The sequence below is a fragment of the Sarcophilus harrisii genome, chromosome 1 (genome assembly GCF_902635505.1).
Source record: "Sarcophilus harrisii chromosome 1, mSarHar1.11, whole genome shotgun sequence".
In the NCBI taxonomy this organism is placed as follows: domain Eukaryota; kingdom Metazoa; phylum Chordata; class Mammalia; order Dasyuromorphia; family Dasyuridae; genus Sarcophilus; species Sarcophilus harrisii.
Window position 1 is genome coordinate 504,513,472 of NC_045426.1, and position 23,580 is coordinate 504,537,051.

The 23,580-nt window shown below is 34.1% G+C and overlaps 1 protein-coding gene across 9 annotated transcripts in view; it reads right to left on the reverse strand.

Annotated features, from left to right (window-relative positions):
• The window catches only part of PPP4R1 (protein phosphatase 4 regulatory subunit 1), a 90,929-nt gene that overhangs the window by 30,774 nt on the left and 36,575 nt on the right, over window positions 1-23,580 (reverse strand). For 8 of the 9 annotated variants that reach the window (XR_004230984.1, XR_004230982.1, XR_004230981.1 and 5 more), the window contains 5 exons: window positions 23,412-23,477; window positions 20,186-20,344; window positions 17,938-18,065; window positions 11,101-11,648; window positions 6,206-6,286 (listed from right to left, as the gene is read on the reverse strand). Coding sequence is in view for 5 of the 9 variants with exons in the window: in XM_031946636.1 (XP_031802496.1) it covers window positions 6,206-6,286; window positions 11,101-11,648; window positions 17,938-18,065; window positions 20,186-20,344; window positions 23,412-23,477 (982 nt within the window). In the remaining 4 variants the exon portion in view is untranslated. The remainder of the gene's footprint in view (window positions 1-6,205; window positions 6,287-11,100; window positions 11,649-17,937; window positions 18,066-20,185; window positions 20,345-23,411; window positions 23,478-23,580) is intronic. The other variant, XM_031946638.1, reaches the window with a different exon arrangement.

Sequence of the window (23,580 nt, forward strand, 5' to 3'; positions counted from 1 at the left end):
CATGCCATGACCTCACCTCTTAGAAATATCATGGTCCTCTTCTACAATTTTTATCCTCTACTACTAGTGTCTTCCCTTCTGACATTACTTCCCATGTATCTTTTGTGTAACTATTTATATATATGAATTTTTCGTTACAATATGAATTCTTTGGTGATAGGGACAATGATTTTGCCTTTCAGTTTTATCTCTAAGTTTTGCTATAGTTTGTGGCACAAAATAGAAACTTAATAAAGGTATGTCATGACAAGAACACCCCCCATCCTGGACCTCATGAAACATTTCTGATTTTTTTCCCTACTAAAATGATATTGTTGCGTTTAGGAAAGGGAAGAAGATTTAATGATCAGAACTACATTATTCTTTTATCATAGCTCTGTATCAACATTTCTTTGGAAAGAAATTATTTCCTAATTAGAATTCAAACTACATCTTTATGGAGGATTTATCGTGGGAAAGAGAAATCTTGATGTGGAATCTTGAATGAGAAACATTTTTGATGTTTCAACCAGGTTCCCTATTAAGTGATCATCACCATCTTAGTACAGGGATGCCAAGAAAAGCTTTCTTTGAAGTAAGATTTATCAACTGCATAATCAAAGGTTAAGCAAGGAGACATTCTGTATTTTAAAATGTGACCATCTGAATATGGCAGAAACTATTCAATGCAAAAATAATCACATGTGTATACAAGCCTCACCATATAAAGAAAAAAAAGTACTTATGACTTATGACTGTTATAACCAGTCCTGTAAAGTCAATAGTTCCAACAAACTTGATTAACAAAGGATACAGACTCAACTTCTGTTAATTCTAAATTCAGCAATCTCTACCACCTACCAGCTCCAAGATATAATACATTTGATTTGGAACAACTTTCTGGCAAGCTTCAATCAGTTGCACATTGAATATTACCTTATTCATTCTTCTATAAAATATTTCTGAATTTGAATAGGTCTCAATTTAATAGAAAATTTTTAAGCTTTGAGAACTTAAAAATGCACCATGACTTTTTAAACAAACTGAATAACAGGAAAAGATAACATTGTTCTCAAAGTAAGCTAACAGAGAGTGAAGGACAGTCCCTCAAAATGACAAAATAAAACTGCAGCAGGAAGAACCTGAGTGAAATATATATAAAGAACCATAAAAATTATTAAATATTTTACCAAGGAAAGCTGTGGAATCTCTTTTTTAAATAGAAAAAATCTTTCTATAATTAGCATTTTCGTAAGATTTAAGCCATCTTTACAAACTGAATATACATATTATTTGATGGGAAGATTCTTCCCCCCCCCCCCATTTTTTGGCTAAATTGCTCTAGTTCTTTTGGTGAGACTATTACTTAACTTTTAAAATCTATATAAATTAATGTCATTAGTTCTTTTTTTTGCTTTTTTCTTAATTTATGAATTAAAAAGCTGCACTCCTTAAGTGAAGTCTGACAAAGTTTTCTTTCTCAATTTATGTAATAAAGGTACAAATTATTCTTTAAGAACTTAAAAAAAATTCACACACTAAAGTCAAATTGGATAAATTTCTGAATTTTTCTTTGGATGGGGAGAAGGTAGGTCCTTTACAACTAATTCAATTTCTTTGTCTGTGATTGTTCTGATCACTGTGTTCATTTCTATTTTTAAGTTTAAGTGCTGATTTTTAAATTTAATGTGCTCTTCTCCTTTTTAAAATCAAATTGGCTATTAGTTAATTAATTTGCTCTTAAAAAAACCAAAACAACTTTTAGCTTTATGAGTTCTACAGGCTTTTTCTCCAATTATGCCACTTTTTAAATTTTCAGGATTTCCTTTTTACTTATGTTGGGCTTATTTGGTTTTTTTAATTGCAAGGTTTTAAATATTTTATTTGCACATTAAGTTTATTAATTCTCTCAAATTTTACTTAGTTTGCAGATAATTTTTCCTCTATATATTAAGATACAGCCTAGAAACTGAAAAGCATATTCCAAAACCAATTGTTTATTACACAGTTTTCTAATGAGCTAGTGGACCTTAAGAAATATTCTAAATGAAAACAAAACAAAATAATTCTGAGTGATTACAATAAAATGACTCAATAATAAAAATATCCATCCTATTGTTAGGCATTTACTACAACTAAGTCAATGATAACAACTAAAGCCCTACATACATTAAAATATTTGCAGCAGCCCATTTTGCAATGGCAAACATCTGGAAACAAAGCCAACGCCCCCCTTCCCTGGGAAACGGCTGAACAAGTTGTGGCACATGAATATAATGCTTAAAGAAATGATAAGTATGAATATTAAGGAGAGGCATGGGAAGACTTACATGAACAGAGGCAAAATGAAGTATGCAGAAGCAAAAGAGAAAGAGTGTACATAGTGATTACAGTAATGTATGTAAATGGAGAGGACAACAGCAGAACCTGAATAAAAAGAGGTAAGAAAATTACCTTCTTCCTCTCCCATTAAAAGGTGAGGGGTGTGGGTTTGAAACATCATGGATAATGTCAACTCTTGACTTTTCCCCTTTTTTCCCCTCATTATATAGGATGGCTGAAAGGGGGAAAGGGTTCAGATACTGTGGGAAAAGTAGAGGATATAAAGGCAAAAAGAAATAAACTAAAAATCTATTTTAAAAATATTTTTAGGGGGAGGATTCAGGGAAGATGGAATAGGTTGGTAAATTTCAAGCTCTCCAGATTTCCCCCACAAATAGAACAAATTTGCACCTTAGGGCAAATACAGACTCTTAAAAAATCAAGATGATGGGACACAACAGGTGTCCTTTGGCTACAACCCAAGAAGATCAAAAGATGGACTTGGGGTGAGTGAATAAACCCATATGAAATGCAAACACCTCTGAGCTAGCTGGGTATGTCTGGAACTTCAGCAGGAACCACAAAAACTTTCACCTCCCTGACTGCTTCTAGAATCTGGGTTTGTGTCAGGGGTAAGACAGAGAAGACGGAGGGAAACTTGCCAAGCCCAGCTGTACTATAGAGTTGGCCCTGAACGAGAAAGATCCAGGACATCCATGACTTGTGCAGAGGCAGTGGGACAGGGATACTGTTAAGAATATGAGGGGAGGGGAAAGTAGAAATAGAAAAAATCCACCAATCATCAAAAAAAGATCCTTTGTGGAAAACACATAGGAATATTATTGACAAATTTTGAAACCCCACAGATCATCAAAAAGAAAATTTTGCAAGAAACAAGGAAAAAAGTTTTTGTACAAACAAAACTAATGCAGGCAAGATTAGAAGTAAAACAATAAACTGAGAAAACATTTTTACAGTCAAAGGTTCTGATAAAAGACTCATTTCCAAAATATATAGAGAAAAAAAAAAAAAAAAGAAAGAAACAAGGGAAAAAATTCGAGTACACTGGAGCTATAATTAGAATGGTACAAAACTTATCAGCAGCTACAATAAAAAACCACAGGTCCTGGAATCATATCTACGGACAACCAAAAAAACTACCTGTGGTCAAAAATAATATATCCAGCAAAATTATCTCTATAATTGAACAAGAAAAAATGAACATTCAATGTACTTGTAGATTTTTCAGGACTTTCTATCAACCAAACCTCAACTTAAATAGAAAATTTAATATATGAACCAATATCAAAGATTAATGACAAGGAACTCAACACAAATCATTAATGTTTTTTATAAATGGGAAATGTATAGCATTTGTTTAAGACTGTCATCAACAATAGGGCAGCTCAAAAAAAAAGATTGGGACAGAGTTAAGGCAAAAATAGTAATTATACAAATGAGGTACAGAGGAAGAGAGAGGCCTTAAAAGGGGAGGGAATATTATATATATATATATATACACACACACACACACACACATACACACACTATAAAAGGTATAGCAACCCTAAAATCTATAAAGAAATAAGGGGAAAGAAATGGGCAGATGAGAAAGAATTCAAGGGAGGGATCCATGAGTGGAGGGAAGTTAAACAATAGCAAGGCAAATTAGGAGCCGAATTAAAGCAGAGTCAGGAGGGATAGGAAAGGGGTGTGTGTGTGTGTACATATCTATATTTGTAACATATATAAAACCTTTCTTAACTACTAAATTACTTGGGGGTAGGGAGAATAAAGTAAAAAAGGTGAGCAGCAAAGAACATAGCAATTAACAAGGAAGTAAAGAAAAGATGGATATTCATTATAATTTCTTATATATATACTTTTTTGATTTGGTAATTTGTTGCTATATATTTTAAATCTTTCCTGATGTTCTGCTAGACACGAGTCAATGTTCTTTTTTATTTTGTTTCATTTTGTTTTGTATTTCTTTTTTTCTTATTCTGTTTTTTAAAAATAAAACAAATTTAAAAAAAAAAATTTTTTTTTAATCTTATGCAGTGACTATTAAAATACAGGAGCTGATTAAGTTAAAACAGGTGTCAGTCCTTTCACTGAAAGTCTTTAAGCTTAATCATTACATGTTAGATGTATTGGGGGAAAAGGTTCTATTGCATTCAACATATAGGGTTTGAACTAAATGGCTCCTGAGGATCTTTCCAAGCTCTAAAATTCCACAATAAAATCTCCCTCTGATGAATTCTGAGCTAGTCTGTTATGAAAACTACACCAAAATCTGTGATTGTTTTTGTCAATTACAACTTCTCATGACATCTGTTCTAAATGTCTAGGGGTTGCCTCAAACACAAGTTTGAGTGACTTGTCCTGGAGTTTTACCCAGCTACTATCAAAGGTGAGTGCTGAACTTTAGTTTTCTTGCCTCTATGTCCAGAAACTCTATTATACTCTCTTTGCCTTAAGCTGACTCTAAACTGCTATTCATGTAGAAACTGCCAGATAAAGTTTTTGGTTTTTTTAAACTATGATTTAAAGCAGGGGTGGGGAACCTTTTTTCTGCCAAGGGCCATATGGATATCTATTACATTTGCAGGTGATACAAAATTATAAACGTAAAAGAGAACTCAAGCAGTGGGAGGTTTTCTACCTAGCTTTCGGCTCACCATTGCCTCTGGTTGCCTTAGTAAATGATTTGAGATGTTCTACACCCCAGATTTAAAGCGTTCTAACTTTTATAATTTTCTCGAATCACCTATAAAATTGTAAACTTAAAACCATCCTACTTTTTGATACCTCTAATTGTTGAAAAAATTTTCCTTCCTTTAAGCCTAAATGCCTCTTGGAACTCATACTTACTACTTCTGCTTCTGCCTCACAGGATCAAAATGAACAAGTCTCCCACATTGGCAGTGGCTCAGAAAATTGAAAACATCATCAAGCCTTCCCAGTTGTCTTTTTTCCAAACTATGTCCAGTTCTTTCAACCAATCCAAGTATAGCACAGGATTCAAAGCTCTTCAGCATCCTAAACACTTTCCAGCTTATCAATGTCCTTCCCTAGACCTCTGACCAAAGCACTAAGGAATTCACTTCCTTAATCCTGAACACTGTTCTCTCTCTTCCTACAGTCCAAACAGCAATGGCTTTTTTAGCTACCACATTATCCAAATATTTATAATTTTCTACTAATCTGTCAGCTAAGCAACTGTCAAAAAAAAACCTTGAATGGCATGATCTGGCTCTAATGAAGCTTCTTTGTTATTCTTTTTTCCTTTTTAAAGATTTTGGGGGCAGCTAGAAGTCACAATAGACAGAGCACTGGCCCTGAAGCCAGGGAGACCCGAGTACAATTCTAGCCTGAGACACCTAACACTTACTCTAGCTATGTGACAATAGGCAAGTCATTTAACCCCAATCGCCTCACTAAAAACAAAGGAGGAAAGAAAAATAGAAAGACACTGACTATCTCTTTTATGATTCATTAAAAATTTTGTCAAGGAAATAAAAGTCAAAGAGGCAAAGTTAAGACCAAAAATTTTTAATATGCAGATTCAATGTTCATTTCCATTTTATTTTTTAAATCAAGACTATATTGTTCTTCTCTAATTTAGTGATATATCTTTACCATTCTCTATGATCCTTCAGATACACTGACAGTGAACCAGCAATCAAATCTACCAATTTTTTCAGCACCTAGGGGTGATTCATGCGGTACAAATGACCTATATCATTCAGGGTGTCACTTGTATGTTACTTTAACTATCTCCTTACTTATCTTGGTTATCAATTCCCTGCTGTTAGGCATTTTGGTTCTGCCATTTCTAGTACAAAGGTCATTTTTCTTGGCAGACAAAAACGAAAACAAAATAAAAATTAAGCAGGTCTACCTTCTTTTGGGTCAATTATCAGTGTCCCATCCATCCCAGGCAGCAGTCCTTTCTTTGATCCTTCCTTTTCCCTCAATATAGCTAAAAAAACAAACAACATTTTTGGTGTCCTTAGTTTTCCTCAAAAGCCTCAATTCTATTCCTGACATCATTACAATGGCAGCTAGACGGCACAGTAGATAAAGTGCTAGGAATAATTCAAACCTAAATTCAAAAATCAGAATTTGGACACTTACAGCTGTATGGCCCTGATCAAATCTTTCTATTTGACTTCAGTTTATCTATAAAATGGGGATAATAATACCTACCTCCCAGGGTAATTGTGAGGATTAAATGAATATATATTTGTTAAGAACTTAACACAGTTTGACACTTTGTAAGTGGTATTTAAATATTAGCTATTTTTATTTTTCATTCCTATAATACTATTATCTATCTATTCCTTGTTCATGCTTCTATCTTTTGCGCATATTATTTAGATCTAAGTTGTTTGGTATCATTCATATCAGTTACACCATAAAACTCCTATTTTTATTTCTAGCTGGAATTATTTGCTTTTGTTTTCAGAATTCCATTTATTGTAAGTTTCCTATCCTTTCTCCTAGACTAATTCTCCATGTCTTTATTAATAATAGCAATAAGCTATTATATCTACTCCACTTCTGACAGCAAGTATTACCTACTAATGCCTGAATAATTGAAACATACCATTCCTAATTGTTTGTGACATTACCCAAACTTCTCCTTTCCCTTCCTGTCAAGGGAGTCTGTAATATAATACTCTGATGACAAAATTGCTTGTTTGTCTTCATTCAAATGCACTCCCCCTATTTTCCCTTCTAGTTTTTAGTTTCCTTAGATTCTAGTCACAGTTCCTTTTAACAACAGGTTAATTAACTCAATGGTACTGATTAAGTCAAAACCTGCCTCTCTGTACTACTGATTCCTCTTGCTTGTGCATTTATGAATACACATTTGAGGCTTTTCTGTCCTGTGACTACTAGATTTCTTGCTTGTCTTCTTTAATATAGCTTGGTCTTTCATACAGCTTAGTGGAAATACACATCTTTTCTCATCTTAAAACTCTTGTGACTAGATTTATAAGAGATCAGGCAAACACAATCCTATTATCTACACTAAATGCCTACACTTCCTCACTTTCCATTTATTTCTTAAAGCCTTATTATTAGTCTTTCAACTTCACCATCAAACTGAAAATACTCTCTTCAAGATTATCAACATTTTTTTTTTTTTAAATTAACTGCTCAAACCAATGATCCTTCCATACCCTTTCAAACTGGAGACTACCTTTACTTCCCCATCTCTCCTTTCTTGGATAGTCTTTTTTCCTACCTTGACATCCATGAGACTTTTTTATTAGCCCGATTATTCCCTAACTGGACCATCATCCATCTCCCACCCTAAAATGATGAGTATTCCCCATTTTAAGATTCTGTACTGGGATGTCTCTATTTCTTTACTTTGGCAATCTTCTCTACTTCCATTGGTTCTAAATCTATTCTTCTATTAGAATTCTGGTCCCATATTGCTAACTCCTACATAGTTATCTATTCCTAGATGTCAATCTCAAGCTTACCATGACCAAAACAAACTATTTCTCCCCATAAACCTAACCTTCACCAAAAGGTCAATCAATGAATAGGCATTCATTATGCCCACTATGTGCTAGTTATTTTGCTAGATACCAGGGACATAAGTACAGAGCTCTCTGCCCTTAAAAAGTTTACTTTCTATAAGGGAAACATTATGTTAACATATTCACAATTAAGTAAATACAAGATATTTATAAGGTATACATTTTACAATAGCAAACTGTTTTTAGACATTATCATTTTATCACTTCTAGTACAAATTGGGGGTGAGGAAGAAATGTATATGTCCACAATTTCTCCCCTAAAAGTAGCAATGAGTTTTGAAGGAGGCTGGGAATTTTAAACAATAGAGACGAGAAAGGAGAGACTATAGAAATGAGGATTCAAAATCAAAGAGATAAGAGATAACATTTTTCCTTAAGGGGAAGAGCAAATGGGTCATTTTGGCTAGACTGTAATGTGCCTGATCTATTTTTGTTGTGATGGTGGTGGTGTTATTTCAGTCATGTCCAACTCTGTATGTGATAATGATTTGCCATTCCCTTTTCCAGCTCATTTTACAAATGAGGAAACCAAAGACAACAGGGGTAAAGTGACTTGCCCAGGATCACATAACGTGTCTGAGACCAGATTTGAACTTGGGAAAAGTCTTTCTGACTGTAGGCCTGGTGTTCTATCAACCTGAGTAATCAGCCTGGAAAGACTAGATGTAAGAAGACTAAGAAGTGCTTTAAATGTCAGAGGAATTTATAGTTTATCATAAAGACAATGTAGTTAACTGAAATCTTTTGAGCAGAGGAATAACACTGTGATGATGAAAAGCCTGAAATATGTGGTTGTGGTAAAAGGGAGAAGTGGGAGAGACGTTGGGGAGGTGGGACTGGCAAAACTTGAAGATTAAGATAATGGAGAGAACAAGTGAGAAATTGAGGAAAATACCTAGGTGACTAGAAGAGTGATTATACCTAGAATAAAAAGAAGAAAGCTGTGAGGGGTGGGTGTGTCTGGGAAAAATAATGAATTCTATTTTAGATCCCTTGGTTTTGAGATTCTGATAGGATCCCGAGATAGAAAAGTCAGCTGAAGACTGGCACTGGAGGGCTAGAATATGCAGAGTTAGAAGTCATTTGTATAGAGATGACAGTTAAGTATTTTTATCTCCTTTCCTTTATCTCCTTTCTTAAAATACTTGTTAACAGGTCTTCGGGAGACAGTGCTGTTGTTGTTCAATCACGTCCAACTTTTTAAGACCCCATTTGGGATTATCTTGGCAGAGATACCCGAGTGGTTTGTCATTTCCACCTCCTGTTCACTTTTACAGATGAAATCCAATGTCACAAAAACTCATAGTAGAGAGAGTAGTGAGCCATAATGCAATCTGTTTAGAAGTGAGTAGAAGGTAAGAAAGTAGAGGGTTAGCTTTTTATTTATGTTTGTGAAAGGAACAAAAGATACAGGGTAAATAATTTGAGGAATGGTTGGATCAAGAGGTGGTTTTTTAAAGGATGGGCAAAATCTGGGTATGACTAAAGGCAAAGGAAAAGGAATCAATAAAAAATGAGAGGTTAAAAATTAGCCAAAATGAGGGGAGATATTTGAAGAGGAAAGCTCTTAAAAGAGAGAGGATAAGATGCAATTAAAAGCAAAAATGTTTGGGACTAGAAGGTGCTGGTAATGAGAATACGCTCATCTTTTTAAGTCAGCAGCAAATGAGAAATTTATGGGATGATGATGAATTGATACAACATGTAAAACTAGGGATGAAAGGAAACTCATGAAAGATATCAATTTTTTCAGTGACATGTAAGGCAAAGGTCTTTTACTGAGAGGGAAGGGGGAAGTGGTGAGGTACTTCTAATAGACTTTCCAGCTTCCATATTAAAAATCACCGTCCTTCCAATCACACATATTTATAATTTCCAAGCTGTTCTTGCCTTTTCTTATCCAGGCCATATTTTATCAGTTGCTGAGTTCTTGTTTGAATCATTTACTTTCAAATCTCCTATCGCATTCACCTCTCACCTAAAAAAACTGGTCACTGCTTTCATAGTCTCTCCCTTCTATATCTGCCAAAATAATCTTTCCAAAGGTATGAACATGTCACTCCTCTGCTTAAAAATCTTCAATGATTTTATGATACAAACATCTCAGTCTGACATTTAAAGCATTCCTTTTCTAAATCATTTATCTATGTTTCTGTTGTGGTTGCTATTGTTTTGAAAAAATCATTTCCGTGAGGGCCAACTTTTCATGATCTCATTTGGGGTTTCCTTAGCAAAGATACTGGAATGATTTACCAATCCTTTCTCCAACTTATTTTACAGATGAGAAAACTGAAGTAAGCAGGATTAAGTGACTTGTCCAAGTGACTTGAGATTACATTCAATCTCAGGTCTTCTAGCCTTTATGTCAGTCACCCCCTACCCCGAGACCTGCTCTGAGTGGCCTACTAAATAATTGTTCCCTGGAGTGGAGAGTGAATCTCTCATTTCTGTTCTGTTGCACAAGTTGTCACCAATTCCTAGAATGTTTCCTTCTTGTTTCTATCTCTTAAGAATCCTAAATTGCCTTCAAAGATTATACCTTCTACAGGAAAATGCCTTTCCTGACCTTCTAATTGTTCATGCAATCTCTATTTTCAAATTACCTCATATTTACATGCATGAATGTGTGATATCCTTATAGAAGAATTCAAACTCCTTGTAGTTATTATTTTTCACTTTGGTCTTTGAATCCACTTAGCACAGTACCTTATACAGAGCAGGAAACTTAGTAAAATGTAAGGATGCAGGAAACTAAATGATTATCCTACAAAAAGAAAACTCAGTGATCCTCATGAAACATTGAGAATTTCCAGTAAAGGAGCTAATTTACAGCTTCCTTGGCTCTTCTTTAATCAAAAGGAAGACTGAATCATCGTCATTTTTATTTTTGGCAAAATAAAATCTAAAACAAAGCGGAAAAATTCTTGTGTGCATGAGGATATGGAATTCCTTAGATACATAGTGCTACAAAGAAATTTTCACAGGCAATTCACACATGAGTATCACAAAAAATTATGAAGACAATACACCCTCACCAAAAAGAGTTCCTGAAAATTTGACTTTTGTAATAAATTTTTAGGGAAAAAATGCTTTTGATTCATTAATTTTATCAAACCATCCCCTTCCCCCAAATGTAGATCAACTGTTTGGAAAGGAAAATAATAAATTCAGAAAGACAAAACATGTATTTTAAGAAAGAAAATAAAAGTGCTTAATGTGGTAGATTTATCGTACATACCTTTAACATCGGGATCATCAATGTGGGGCTCAAGATTTTCTATCATTTCTTCAAGTTCTTTTCGAGTAGCCATAGTAATATTCGGAGAATCTGGTATAGTAATTTCTGGTCCTCCTTCTGGACTTTCTGGATTGAATGTTTTCTCAGTAATTTGTTCAAGCTCAAGTTCAAGATCTAGATCTATTTCAGGTAAAGGAGTCCTCCAGAAATGGAAGGAGTTGAATAATTCTTGGTCTATGAGAGATGGTTCTGGAGAACTTATGTCCATTTCTGGTAGCAATGTTGTATTTAAATTGGGAGAACCTTGCTCAAGTTCATCTACAGCTTCCTGAAGAATACTATGGAGAGATACTGAAGATAAAGTAGAATGTAAAGACCTATCCAGATGAATATGAGATTCACTTAAGGATTTCCTACAAGTTTGAGTATGATCTTCCAGGTTATTTTCAAGTCTTAAATTGGATTTACAAAGACAGACATCCAAAGGAATATCTTCTGTCCTGAACTGTACATTCTCTGAGAAGTTGTCTCCATCCCTGATTGTTTCACTGCAGTTAACATAAAAACAAAAGGAAACATTAATTTCTCATGAAAAATACTAGAACCAATGAATTACCAAAATTCAGTAAATGGTATAGTTTTGCTTTGCCATCCAGAATGCTTCAGGGTCATTTTCAATAAGATGCATATTCCTATCATGTAAATTAATTTTAACCTCGGGTTATTCTTCATGCTAATACTTTGCTCAAAGATCATGAATGAGAGTTGATAATTATTAATAAGTATTATAATTTAAAAAAACTTTCTGGCAGTGTTATCTCTATGGGTTTCAAAATATTCTCACTTTGGATGTTATCTTTTTAGCTGGAAGGGACCCTAAAGAATATTTAATCAAAAGCCTCTATTTTTACAAATGAAGAACCTGAGGTCAAAAGAGGTTTGAATTTTAAACCAGAACTCTGCTTTTCAAATCCAGTACTCTGCTTTTCAAATCCAGTACTCTTTGCAAAACTTGACTTCTCCATGTTATCTCATACTACTAGTAAAACTGTGAAATAGGTAGTGCATCAAGTAGCAGTACACCATATTTTATACACAAGTGTGTACACGCGCGCGCGCACACACACACACACACACACACACACACACACACTTTCTCTCTTTTTAAACTGAGGTTCAGAGACATTAAAGTGATTTGTTCAAAGTCAATAAATGAGGATATTGGTGACATGACTCAAAAGCCAGTACTATCTCTACTACTTAAGTGTTTTTCTATAATACACTAGACTGCTAGGTGGTATAGTAGATAAAGAAAGAGTAGGACTGGCAGTAAGAAGGAACTGAATTTGAATACAACTTCAATCATTAACTAGCTATGTATGACAAAGCACCTCCTCCCGGGGTCCCAACTGTAAAGGCACCTACATTACAGAGTAATTGTGAGGTCAAATGAGATAATATACACAAAGTGCTTTGCAAATCTTGCGGTTTTCTGACTGAATCCAGTGCTCATTCTTTCTGCTTGTACCAAAGTAACAGATTTCTTTGTACTTCACTGCAGATAAATCAATTTTTTCACACTTGTTAAGGTTAGAAATAAACTAAATACTACTACTCTCAGGTTTCTAACACAATTTTCCATAGCCCAGGAGAATTCTGAATCCTAAGAACCATAAGGATAGGAGGGGTTCCTCAGCCCATTAATCTCATTTCAAGTACAAGTGGCAGTTAGGGTTAAGTGACTTGTCCAGAGTCACACAGCTAGGAAGTGTTAAGTGTCTGAGGTCACTTCGAAACTCTGGTCCTTCTGACTTCAGGACTGGTGCTCTACCCACTGTACCACCTAGCTGCCCCCGCTTTGCAAATCTTAAATCTTTAAACAACTACTGATTATTACTATTATAATCAATGCATTACACAATGTCTACAATTTTTAAAAATTATACAAATAAAAATGAAAAGACCACTAAAGTTGAATTCTAAGTAATAGGAAAATTAAGGTCCTGGAGAAGAGCTAATGAAATAGATACAGAATATGGTATTCATACTTTTGCTTAATTATTTTTGTCCCTATAGAGAATGGGAAATGACTGAACAAAAGACATCAATGAAACTTTTTAAAAAATGGAAGATACCATTTATTTTCAACTTGGTTCTAATCATAATTCCTTCTGGCAGCTATTTCATAATTGATGAATCTTTGACTTCCAGGAAAGAAGCTTTAGAATTCTTTTGCTTCCTTATAGAAAACAATGCTTAGAAATGGCAGGTCTACTGAGTAAGATAAAGGAAAATATGGAACAGGTAAGAGCAGAAAAGAAGTTAAAGGAAGAATCAAAGTAAAACCATAAGAAAGCAAAATTATAAAATCAAAACCTACAGAAAATATATTTTAGCTGCTTGACAAAAAGTACTAGGCACTAAGATTACTCAAAGCATCATAGTTTACTACAGAACATACTGAATCCTCTAAATACACAAATTCCATTCACATGGATTTTAATGAATGAAAAGATTTCTTATGTGCATCTAACATGCACTAAATGCAGTTGACATATTTCTAAACAGCTATCTGCTATATTATAATGTTAATTGAAAATAAAAATTAAATTCAAGTGTGTTTTAAAGATCTGGTTAAACAAGCATGCTATTTAAATTCACACAACTTAGGCAAAGTGCAAGTATGCACTTAACTTTGTGCTCAATGAAACATAATTAAATTACAAGAGAATAGGATTTAGATTTTTCAGGAGCTCAGAGATCCAAACATTTTACAGATGGGGAAAAAGTGGGTTAGGAAGACTAAGTGAAAATATAAGGTGGGAGGAATGGAAAACATTTATTAAATAGTTACGTGATAGACACTATACTAAGTATTTTAAAAATATCTCACTTTTGGTCATCAATAATCCTGGGAAACATACTATTATCAACACTCTTTTACAGTGGAAGAACAAGTAGAAGTCAAAAGTTAAGTGCCTTGCCCAGGGCCACAAAGTTGAATTTCAATCCAGGTCTGTCCATCTGCAGGCCTGGTGGTTTATCCATTGAGCTAGCCACTTAGCTGCCTCAGCTAAGTAAAGATACAACATTCAAAACTTCAGTTTTCTGACTGAATTCAGTGCTCATTCTTTCTGCTTGTAGCAAAGTAACAGCACTGCATCTCTTTTTCTCTATATATTTTTAAAGTGAGGCCCTTATCAAAAACACTGGATGTCAAAATCTTTCCCCAACTTCCCTTTTAATCTTGGCTACATTGGTTTTGTTTCAATGTAATTAAATGTAATCAATATTATCCATTTTTCATTTCATAATGTTCTGATTCTTTTTTGGCCATAAATTTCTAACTTCTCCACAAATTTGAGGTGGACTGTCCCTTGTTCTCCTGATTTGCTTATGTTATCATAACCCTTTATGTCTAACTCATGAACCCATTTCGACCTTATTTTGGTATACGAAATTTCTGCTATACTACTTTCCAATTTTCCCCAGCAGTTTTTGTCAAATGGTGAGTTCCTAACCCAAAAGCTGGGGTCTCGGGGTTTATCAAACACTAGATTACTATAGTCTGTGAACCTAACCTATTCCACTGATCAACTACTCTAATTTCTTAAAGATAGTTTTGATGACTACTGCGTTTTATAATATAGTTTTAGGTCTGGTATAGCTAGAGGTGGCACCTCTTTTTTCTGCTCCCAGTCTAGGGCCAACAAGTAGCAACCTATGAGGCAACTTCCAAAGGGGAAAGGGCCAAACATCTTTGAATGGGGCAGATAAGCCAACCTAGCTGAAAAGCAGCTAGGCAACCCCAAAGAAAAAAAAGGAGGTACATATTCCAAATCAGAGAAATCACCTCTCTTCATATCTCAAAGGAAATAGCATGAGATGCTAAATCCCAAAACCATGGGAAGAACAATGTTCCCCAGACAATTAAGTGCAGCTTCTGTGGATGCTACAACCAGACTCAGAAAAGAAAGTTAACACCAAAGTCCTTGGCACTATCAAATGTTTCACTATCAGAAACTGCTAAGATTTTATCAGTAAAAGTAATACTAAAGAGGATGCATTATTATTCCCATCTTCTTTGCTGCTATAACCTAAGAACTACAGGATTTTTCATCTGACTTGCAGCTGAAACTTTTTGTTGTCTCATTAATTAGAATTTAAAGAAATCCTTGAGAGTAGAGACTTACTTTCTATTTCTATTCCCAGTAATGCCTTGTACATAGCAAGCACTTAAGATGCCTTTTTTTTTTCCCTTTCCAGATAAGTTATTGCTATATCCAGAAACCTGGGTTCAACTCCGGCCCCTAATGCTATTATTTACTTGTGTCATTTTAAGTAAGTCATTTAAAGTCTTCCTGAGCTTCAGTTTTTTCTTGCTTCCTCAGTACTTTGAGTAATCCTAATAGCCACTTCTTTTTATCAAGCTGGTAAAAAAATCTTTTTCTGTTAAGTCTTAGGTTTATATAATTGTGCTTTTTTATATATTACTTTTTCCTTTAGTCTTTTTCCTCATCTGATCTTTTCCCCATTTCCTTTGTCTTGTGCAATTGTTTGAACAATGTTCTCTGCATAGCTTTTTAATACAGCCAAGCAATTGGCATAAGGAATTCATAACAAATTAAAAAAAAACAACAAAAAACCAACAACTTCGGTAGTCTATTTCGGAGTTGCTTCCAGTTAGGTAAAATGTTTACCAAAATTCTTTCCCTTTGTTGCTTTGTATTTCTTTTTCCTTCCTTCTGTCAAGATTATTAAAAGATAAAAGTACTTTCAGGCCTTCGTTCTTGTTTAATTTCTATGAATTCTAACATTAAAATAGTTTCTTTTTCTTTTGACTTCTGTGTTTGCATTTCAAAGTTTCTACTCAGTTCTGATCTTTTCAGAGACAGCTAGGTCTTAAAACAGACCAGAGTTTAACTGTGGTCTCAGGCACTTATAACTGTGTGAGCCTCAACAAGTCATCTAACCTATTTGTCTTAAGTTTTTATGAGGATCAAATGAGATTTAAAAAAAAAGTTTAGCACAGTACCTAAAAGGCCCTATATAAATGCTTATTTCTTTTCATTAGGAATGCATAGTAATAGTCTAATTCATTAAAGATCCATTTTCTCCCCATGGGATTTACTCAATTTTTCTGAGTCAATTTTGTCAAGTTTCTTTCTATATTCTGTTGTCTGGATCTAATAGATTTGGGAAGTTTTTCATTCATGATTCCTTGAAATATGGTAACCTGGCTCTATTTTTTGGTCTGGGTTTGTCTCTTGGGTGTCCTTGGCACTATTAAATGGTTCATTATACAGTACACCTCAACACTCCTCTGCTTTGAAATCTGTCGATATTGAAATTTGATGAGAAAAGGGCAAGTGACTGGCATGGTCAGGAGAAGGAAAAGCAGTGGCAATGACACCAGCAGCAGTAGCGAGACCCCAGGTAGAGATGACAGTCAAAGACCCAGGACGGACTCGTGGTAGCCTTGAGCCCTGGCAGTAGCCAAAGGAACGGGTGGCAGAGAGCTCAAGAGATCTAGCAATGTTATTGCTTGGTCAAAGGATCTTATAGCTTCCATCTCTATATCCAGGACCCTAAATCTCCACCCTCTCTCCATCTCCCCTCCCAAAGAAACTTGGGGCACGGGTTGAGGGGAGAGTCTAAAGGTCACATTCCTTTCAGGTTTTTTCAGTGAGTAAAAATCCATTTCCTTAGTATTTAAAGGTAGGTTATGTTCTGCAAGGATCACAAGCATGGCACTAGTCAGAGAACCAAAAACTTCCATTGAGCCTTAAAATGGTGTAAGAGTGTAGGACATAGTCCAATGGCTGGCTCCCCTCCTAGACTGGGCCTAGGTAACACAGCCAGGAGACAGGGAACAGTTAACCCCAGCTCTGAGATAGCTAACCCATAAGGACTTCTGCAGTTTAAGAGAGTTGTAGATTGATCCCCAGTCTCATAGTCCCCACTTTTGTTTCTTGAATCTGGGCTTAATAGTTGACATAACTATTTATTAGCCCTCCATCATGAAATGTCCATCTAGTTATCAAATGTAAAATCCTTCTGTTGAATCAAAGGGAGGACGCAGCTAGGTAGTGCAGCTGTTAGAGCATCAGCTCTGAAGTCAGGAGGACCGGAGTTCAAATTAACACTTCCTAGCTGTGTGACCCTAGGAAAATCACTTAACCCCAATTACCTCAGCCAAAAAAAAAAAAAAAAAGAATCAAAGGGAGAGAGCTGCAGGCTCACCCCTGGTCTGAATCTGAGATTAAATCTGAAATTCCTGCTCCAAGATCGGTATCAGAACTTCAAGCCCACTTGGGTTTCAGAGACTGTCCCTTTCACTTGCCAATGGGACAAATTCATGATTTTGGGCCCATTATGGTTTTTTTATTAGATTTTCTTAAAACTTAGGCTAATTTCTTCCCCTCAGATGTTGGGATTTGAAGCTGTGGGAGGAGGAGCTTGTCTGTATTACTATAATTACTATAACTTACTCCATCACCTTTGCTGGTTTAGTTACTACCAGTACTTTCTCTACCAATACAAATAATACCTTCAATTTAAAGTGTGCTATAAGAGAATTACCTGGAGTAGTAAAAGGTTAAGTGACTTGCCCAAGAAAGGTTTCAGAATCAGCATGTGGCAGAGATTGGACTTCAACCCAGATCTTCCAAATTCCTACACCAAGTACCACCCACTATGTTATACTGCCTGTTTCTTTTGGCTGCCCAAATCAAAAGAAATATTTCCTTAATTTTTCAAAAAGAATCTTTTTTAAGATAAAGGAACATTTTGAGTTTAGTCAAATTTAAATAAAGAAAAAATAATCATACATCATACCTGTTCTTTTCTTCTAACACAATATCTTCTGAGTTCTTATTTTCTTCTTTAAAATACTGGCCTGAACTAGATGGATTAGCAAAAGTTGATATGAAAGGTCCCAGAGACTGAAAGGCAGCTTGGCGAACCTAGAGAAAAATTTTAAAAATCTATCAATAAGACTTGATTCTTTGGCAAGCGAAGCTTAACAATGAGAGAAGAATTGCTTTCCACAACCTGATCATACATTTAAAATAGTAAAGTTGGAAAATAAGGTAAGAGTATAATAGCTAAAAAATTAATTCAATTAGCAGTGAATGCAACCTTTGCCTCTTCAATTTCAGTTTATCTCCAAAGCTTAGCACAGTGCAAGGCATATAGTGTAGATTCTTAATATTTACTGATTGACATTTGTAATTGACTAACTTTTCACATCTTTTCTCTTTTTAATTCCCAAATTTCTGTTGAGACTTGGACATTTGGAGTTTGAATTACAGAGAGATTATATAAAATATTAAGACACAACAGTCATTCAGAGAAGGATATATAAAATTATGACATTTTACTCTCATGTCTTCTTTGACGATTACTCTCTTGAAAAATTCTCATCTTCCTATTGCATCTTCAAGCTGGATATTCCTTACTGTTCTGTCCTAGATTTTTCTTCCCTATACCTATAATCTTAATTTGGTGATGTCATCCATTCCCTTCAGCTTCATTTATTATCTATCTCTCTATAGACACACTGAAAACTACTCTGGACTGCTTACTTCTTATATGCATATTTTCAATTAGATTTCAACATGTCTAAAATGGTAGCTATATCCCCCCTTCCATATTGCTACATTTCCCCCTTCTAAAATTCTATATTTCTAATAATGACATCTACTCTTCTTCCATGTTCACAAATTTGAAGCTAACTTTATTCATCTTTTGATATCCCTTACTCTTAATCAAGCTGAAAAGTCCTATTATCAACACAATCTTTCAAGCAACTAAACTCTTCTCTACATTCCTTGACAATTACCCTAGTTCAAATATTCATCTCTCTTCCAGAGATTACTATATAATCTTATTAATTAGCCTTCTTGTCTCCAATCCATCCTTCAAAGCTGCTCAAATAATCTTAATAAGGCACTGTATTTTGATGTTACCCTCTAATCAAAAATTCTTCGGTAATCCCTCACATTCTACAGAATATTTATTTCCTGATCTTTTCATTTAAGCTCCCTTCTATAATGTAACTCTAATAGCATTCTCAATTATATAAGAAGTTAGTGTATGGTGTATCTAAACTAGATGACTTGTGTCTCATTTTTGTCCTCTCCTCTCTTAAGTCACCAATAAGGAGGAACTAGTTGCCTGGGTAAAAAATATCAGAAACCACATAAAAGGGAGAAAACTCATCATTTTAAAATCTGCGACCAAGAAAAAGAAACAGAATATAGTTCAACATATAATCTAGATTGGGAGGGTTTAGAGATGGGATAAAGCAGAATGTTATGGACTAAAATTCTATAATGCAGATTTAAAAACTCTTAACATATAAACTTAGCCAAGATACTAACAATTAAGAAATTCACTGCTGAAGAGACTATAACTTGGTTCAACCATTTTGGAAAAGATTATGAAATTATATGATTTAGCTAAAATGTATACAACCCACAGATTCTAGTACTAATCATATACTCCAAGGGAGAAGAGAAAGACTGATAGGTACGTGAAGGGAGGTTGTAAATAATCTGAAGCTCCTTCAGGTAATTCTCCATTCACAGCCAAGATTACCATCAATGTATTAATAAGGACTGGGAAGAATCAAAGGCAAGATACATACTCTTTCATAAAGAGTTATTCATATCTGCTGGGTGAACATGTAAATGTTATGATTATACAACGAATTCTACCATTTCTAAGGAAGAGGAACCTATTTATCCTGTCTCAGGCATAATTACAATTATTAGAATACAACCAGTTAGGAAAGGCACTATGAAGAGTCACTGGATCTAAAATATTTAAAGGATGTGAGTTCAAATCCTAGGTCAGTTATATGACCATTAAATCACTTACCTCCCCCCTTCTAGGCTTCGGTTCTCCAATCTGTTAAATGAGGGAGTTGGACTAAATGAACTAAGGCATTCTTTTACCTTAGTCTATTCCTAAAAGCAATAAAGTTAATTCAAACCTATGCTAATGCTTTATACAAAGAAAGCAGACATTTAATACAAACTTGAGATTAGCAATTAGGGATTTATTTAAAACAAAATCCTACCCATCGTGAAGGATCACTGATGAGATTAATAAAAAGTGTTGACAATTTTGTCCGACGGATTTCTTGAGATGTTGCACATGAAACAGCCATGAAGCACTCAGCACAAGCCTTCCTTACTCCCCACACGTTATCTGAACAAAGCTGGAAAAATCTTGGAAGCTACATGGGGAAGACAAAATAGGTATGTTTTATGTGCACATTTTTATAGAGGAGGCAGATGGTACTTTGATTTCTTCCCTAATAATTCACAGAGAAAGGAAGGAATCTCCACTTTAAAAAAAATTTGAGAAATTTATTTTTAAAATGCTCTTAATGGAAGGTAATTGTGATTTTTAGTTTTTTTTTTTTACATTACAAGATTATTTTCCCTAAAAATGAGTCCTTGAAAACCAATTATTCAGATGGCCTTTTCACTTAAAACAAATAGAAAGAATTTTAGGAATGAAACAGAAGTGTATGAAAATATAAAAAAGACATATCCCCTTCCCCAAAATAGATTGAGAAAAATATGGCAATAGGAAAAAAAAAATCTGTTGTCAAAAAAAAAAACAGTAGTTACAAATTTACAAGGATAACGGTCCATAATGGTCAAAGAAAATGAAGAGAGAACTTTCAGAAGGAAAAAAAAAATGTTAATAGATTCAAAATATTAAAGAACTGCAAATTGTAACAGGGAATAAGTATGGTGACATGGAAGGCATTCTAAATTTAGAGGCAAGAGGGGCAAGGGTTTGAATCTTGGCTCTGTCACTTAATTTTTCTTGATTTGTTTTCTCACAAGTAAAATAAGAGGTCTAAATTACTTTTAAGATCCTTTCCATCTCTAAATCTACAATTCAATTAGAAGTTATAAAACACTACTGACATTCACCAAAATGACTGACTCAATTAAGTAATTAAGACTTAATGCTAGCAGAATGATGGAAAAATAGATATACATTATTTGCAATGTTTTTCTTGGATAGGAATCTGAAGCAAAAATTACATAAATAACCATACTTCTTGACTTAATACTTCCATTGTTGGAAAAATACCTTCAAAATGTTAGCTAGAAAAAACAAAAACAAAATATCTGTTCAAAATTTTTCACTGCAGCAATATTTTTAATGGCAAACAAATCGGGAAAATCTAAATGCCCTTAATCTAAATGCCCTTTAACAAAGGAAAAAGCAAATAAATAGTTCTGTATTAATCTAACAGAATAAGAACAACAAATACGAAGACCATGAAGAAATCTGCAAAGACCTATGCTATGTGAAATAATATTGTAATTGGCCAATGGATCCTACCATCTATCATAATAATCCCTGGCACAAAGGAGAGGTTTTAAATGTTTGTTAACTATTTTCAAATGATGAAATTGAAACTATTTCTAGCCATATGAAGAGTGCTCCAAATCATTATTAATTAGATAAATGCAAATTAAGACAACTCTGAGATACCACTATACATCTGTCAGATTGGCTAAGATGATAGGAAAAAATAATGATGCATGTTGGAGGGGAAAAATAATGATGAATGTTGGAGGGGATGTGGGAAAACTGGGACACTGATGCATTGTTGGTGGAGTTGTGAACGAATCCAACCATTTCTGGAGAGCAATCTGGAATTATGCCCAAAAAGTTATCAAACTGTGCTTACCCTTTGATCCAGCAGTGCTACTACTGGGCTTATTCCCCAAGAGATACTAAAGGAGGGAAAGGGACCTGTATGTGCCAAAATGTTTGTGGCAGCCCTGTTTGTAATGGGCTAGAAACTGGAAAATGAATGGATGCTCATCAATTGGAGAATGGTTGGGTAAATTGTAGTATATGAATGTTATGGAATATTATAGTTATAGTTATATATATATATATAAGAAATGACCAGCAGGATGAATACAGAGAGGGCTTGGAGAGATTTACATGAACTGATACTTAGTGAAATGAACAGAACCAGGAGATCATTATAGTCTTCAACAACAATACTGTATGAGAATGTATTCTGATAGAAGTGGATTTCTTTGACAAAGAGAAGATCTTACTCAGTTTCAATTGATCAACAATGGACTGAAGCAGCTACACCCAAAGAAAAAACACTGGGAAATGAATGTAAACTGTTTGCATTTTGGTTTTTCTTCCCAGGTTATTTTTACCTTCTGAATCCAATTCTTTCTGTGCAACAAGAGAACTTTTTAGTTCTGCACACATATATTGTATCTAGGATATATTGTGACATATTTAACATATATAGGACTGCTTGACATCTGGGGGAGGAGGTGGAAGGAGGGAGGGAAAAGTCAGAACAGAAGTGAGGGCAAGGGATAATGTTGTAAAAAAAAAAAAATTACCCAGGCATGGGTTCTGTTAATAAAAAGTTATAATTATTTTTAAAAAAAAGTTTGTTGATTGATTTATTTATTAAGTTATGCAGACAGCAATCTAAGTGGGGGGGAAAAGTGTAAAAAAAAAAACTGAACCAACATAATATGGCAACATGGCATGATAGTTTTAGAGTATTAAACACTCAGTATTCATTTACCTTCACAAGATTTTCTTGAGGTTCTAATTAAATAATACAAAATAGATTATAAACTTTACGTTTAAAAAATAAGCTATTTTTATTAAACATAAAAAAATGGAAAAAATTCTGACAAGAACAAGAGAAACAAAAAATTACATTTTTAGGAGTTTGAATTAATAATCACAAAGCAAGTTTAATTAACTGTGCTGATAATTAAAAATTTATAATTATTTTATAAAAACAAAGACTAGAATTTAACAATAAAGAGCTAAATTGCATTATTTGACTGCACTTTTTTGATGGCAAGTCAAAGGAACATTTTTTATTTCACAGTAAAATTTTAATAAAAATTTTCTTGTTTCAATTGATCTTAATCCTTTCTATTTTTTTAAAAAAACTTCTACAAACTAAGGTGGAATTAAATATAAAAAGACTCAAATTATAAAATCAACTTAATGAAAACTATTGTTACAATAAAAAGTATCTGAATGCTTTATATACTACATTCACATAAAAAACTGCTATTTCAATTATGTTTTCCTTTAAACATCCTTTATTCCATGTGCCAAGAACTACAAGTAAGACCTTGGACATCTTCCTTGTATGAAATCATATTAAAATTGTAGTACTCTGCAGAACAAGTTTTAGGCACATGCACATGCAATGTATTTAAAATTATTTTCTAATATTGCTAATGCTTTATCTTTTTAACTGTAACACTTACCAACATTTCTTCAGTGGCTTGTTGCCCAACAACACTGCAAATGTCTCCAAAATTAGCAGCACAGACCTGCCAAGAAATAAATAATACTGATATATCAAAATAGCAAGTCTAATATATCATTTTATAAAGCCAATTTTTATGATTCACAATCCCACCCTAATACTCCCAC